The sequence below is a fragment of the Colias croceus genome, chromosome 6 (assembly GCF_905220415.1).
Source record: "Colias croceus chromosome 6, ilColCroc2.1".
NCBI lineage: Eukaryota > Metazoa > Arthropoda > Insecta > Lepidoptera > Pieridae > Colias > Colias croceus.
Window position 1 is genome coordinate 11370202 of NC_059542.1, and position 2706 is coordinate 11372907.

A 2706-nucleotide genomic window follows, 5' to 3' on the forward strand; every position below is an offset into this window, starting at 1 on the left:
TTTTTTCAATATTTTCAATGTACAGAATTGACCCTTCTACAGATTTATTATATGTATAGATTTCTATGTTACTCTTGACCAATATGACTGAAATTTGTTATGAAGAAAGTTGTATCTGCCTCCTTGGTAGAGTGGTTGATGCGTGAGCGTAGAACCGAGCGGTCCTGGATTCGATTCCCGGTGGAGACGAAGAAAAAAAATGTCTCGGTCTGGCAGGACACAGAAGGCTGATCACCTACTTGTCCCTAAAAACAGATGTAAATCGTACAATACGATGCTGTTTCTGCTATCACAACATCTCTATGTTAACGAAACTATTACTCTTATATTCGACGAAAGTTTAGGTTTACGCGTATGACAATATTTACGTGAGTGGCAATGTAGCTTAAAAAATACTTCTAAGCTGGAGAACTTTTCAATGATTTTTCAAAATCTATTTTGCTAAAAAAATCTTTATTCTGTATTATCAACATGGTATTGAACACACCTGTCTCAGTTCACATAGGTTCAATCAACCCTTTGCTTCCAGATCAGTCAGTATTGTATATACGCTCCAACGAATCGTACACAGGCAAGGTATGTATTACTATTTTTTTTATTTTTATTGAAGCATTTGGTGTAAAATTCTTCATGTTGGAGTTCGAATCGATTGTTATCTGCATTATCTGGATGAATAATACGTAGGTGTCAAATTTGTGCAAATCGGTTCCGGCCCTTTTTCGTGAAAGACTAATATCGCGTTTAATTAATTTAAGTTATTTTTTTCTATAATATATTTGTACTGAGATACTCGTTACTGCAATATTTATAGTACAAACGTTTGTTTGAATTTGCCAAAAAAAAATATAATTAAAGTTATGACTTAAATTGAATCTCGTGAATATTTACAATAACAATATCACCATACACGCTGTTATGATTATAGTATTTGTTTCCACAAAATAAACAATAGAAATAAGAACATCATGCTCTTTTTTACTGTCGCATATTACTTCATTTCATTTTTTTCTCTTTTCAGATGCAGTGCTACATCTGCGTAACGTATTTGCTGATAATATGTAACGCATATCCACCTAAAGTTCGAGAAATTTCCGCGGCACCCCAGCGACGGTCGCTGTTCCATGATGTAATAGAATCACTACGCATTAGAGCCCAATTACCTGACGATTTTAGTTCAGACGAGGAAAATAACTTGGGCCCGAGTGACGAAAGATATGGCTACGAAAATGAACCATTACATCAACCAAACGACGTTGATTTCCTACCTAGAAGAAATGACAGACTAGAAATGCCGACACTGAAATATCGATACCCGAAAAACTTAAAATTAAATAAAACACAAGAAGAGGCTCCCAAAGAAGAAATAGTGTTATACATCAATGCACCATCTGAAGATAACGATGAAACAACAACCACAAAACCAAATAAAATCAAGCGACCGAAACCAGTAAATAAAATTAAAACAAAAACTAACGAAGACGATGATAATACAACAACGGAACAAAAGCCTTTCACGAACACTATGTCAGGTCAGAGCCATATCGGAAATCGGGAATCGCAAACGGTCGTTAAGCCGACTGTGATTGTAAATTTTCGAGGTTCAGTAAGCCATAGAGAGAGTGACATACGATTGGAGAGACAAAAATACAACGACACTAAATCTATTCCACAGAATATTTTTAACATAAACCAAGAAATCAAATTGGAAAGACCTGACCAAAACGTTGGCAGTTCAGGGGTAACGGGAGTGCCTAATAAAGTAAAGCAGGATATAAAAATAAAAGCTGAGGGAAAGGCCAGAGTTGAAGAAGACATGATGATGTGTGAAACAGCGTCTTGGAAAGACGATAAGAGCAGAAGCAACCGACAAACCGATGTACTCGAAATTTTGCTCTCCATTTGATTTGAGGTTCCAAATAATCATAATGGCTTTACTGTACATATTAATATTCGTTAAGGTTTAGTTTTATTTAATTTTAGTTATTTTTAGTCTATAGAATATTCACTTGATACTCATAATTATATAAACATTAATAAATGTTATAAATTCCTAACTGAACTTTTATTTAATGCCCGTCATACTGTACTTAGACACCATAATTTTTTTTTATAACAATAGACTTATACTATAATGGTATTACCATCTAAGATTCCCATATTAACGATCACGTAAAATAATTACTGTTTATAATGTATATATTTGCGCTTGCCACCATTAATACATAACTGTAGAAGTAAATTAGACACTAACTAGCTTATTTTCTTTTTTTTTGCCAAATCTATCTGTACTCTCTGAACTAATATTATAAAGAGGAAAAGCTTGTAATTAATAATTATGTATGTATGTATGTATTATGTAGGATGTTTTCACGCATAAACTACTGGACCGATATTGATGAAATTTGGCACAGACAATCTTTAGACCCTGAGAAAGAACATAGGCTACCTTTTATTGCGAAATATGTACCACAGGCGAAACCGGGGCGGACTGCTAGCCGTAAATAATTTAATTAACATATCACACTGTAAAGGCAATTTGAATATCTTTTTTATAAATCTTATAAGTATGAAAAATCATCACAGGAAACACCACCAAATAAATATTATTGAGAAGCTAAATGACTAATTCAATAAATAACAAAAATGCAAATTAGGACTATTATATACATAAAAGATCGAACTTTTAGTCGATACATACATAACGGC

General features: G+C 33.4%; 1 protein-coding gene across 1 annotated transcript; it reads left to right on the plus strand.

The window, feature by feature from the left end:
• The first annotated feature begins 533 nt into the window (after window positions 1-533).
• On the plus strand, window positions 534-2054 carry LOC123692851. The gene is made up of 2 exons (XM_045637645.1): window positions 534-576; window positions 1019-2054. The coding sequence occupies exon 2, from the start codon at window positions 1019-1021 to the stop codon at window positions 1901-1903; it is 885 nt and encodes a 294-aa protein (XP_045493601.1). The 5' UTR covers window positions 534-576; the 3' UTR covers window positions 1904-2054.
• The last annotated feature ends 652 nt before the right edge of the window (window positions 2055-2706 follow it).

Excerpts from the sequence above, each read along its gene's own strand:
- LOC123692851 (XM_045637645.1), top strand. The coding sequence starts at position 1,019 with ATGCAGTGCTACATCTGCGTAACGTATTTGCTGATAATATGTAACGCA.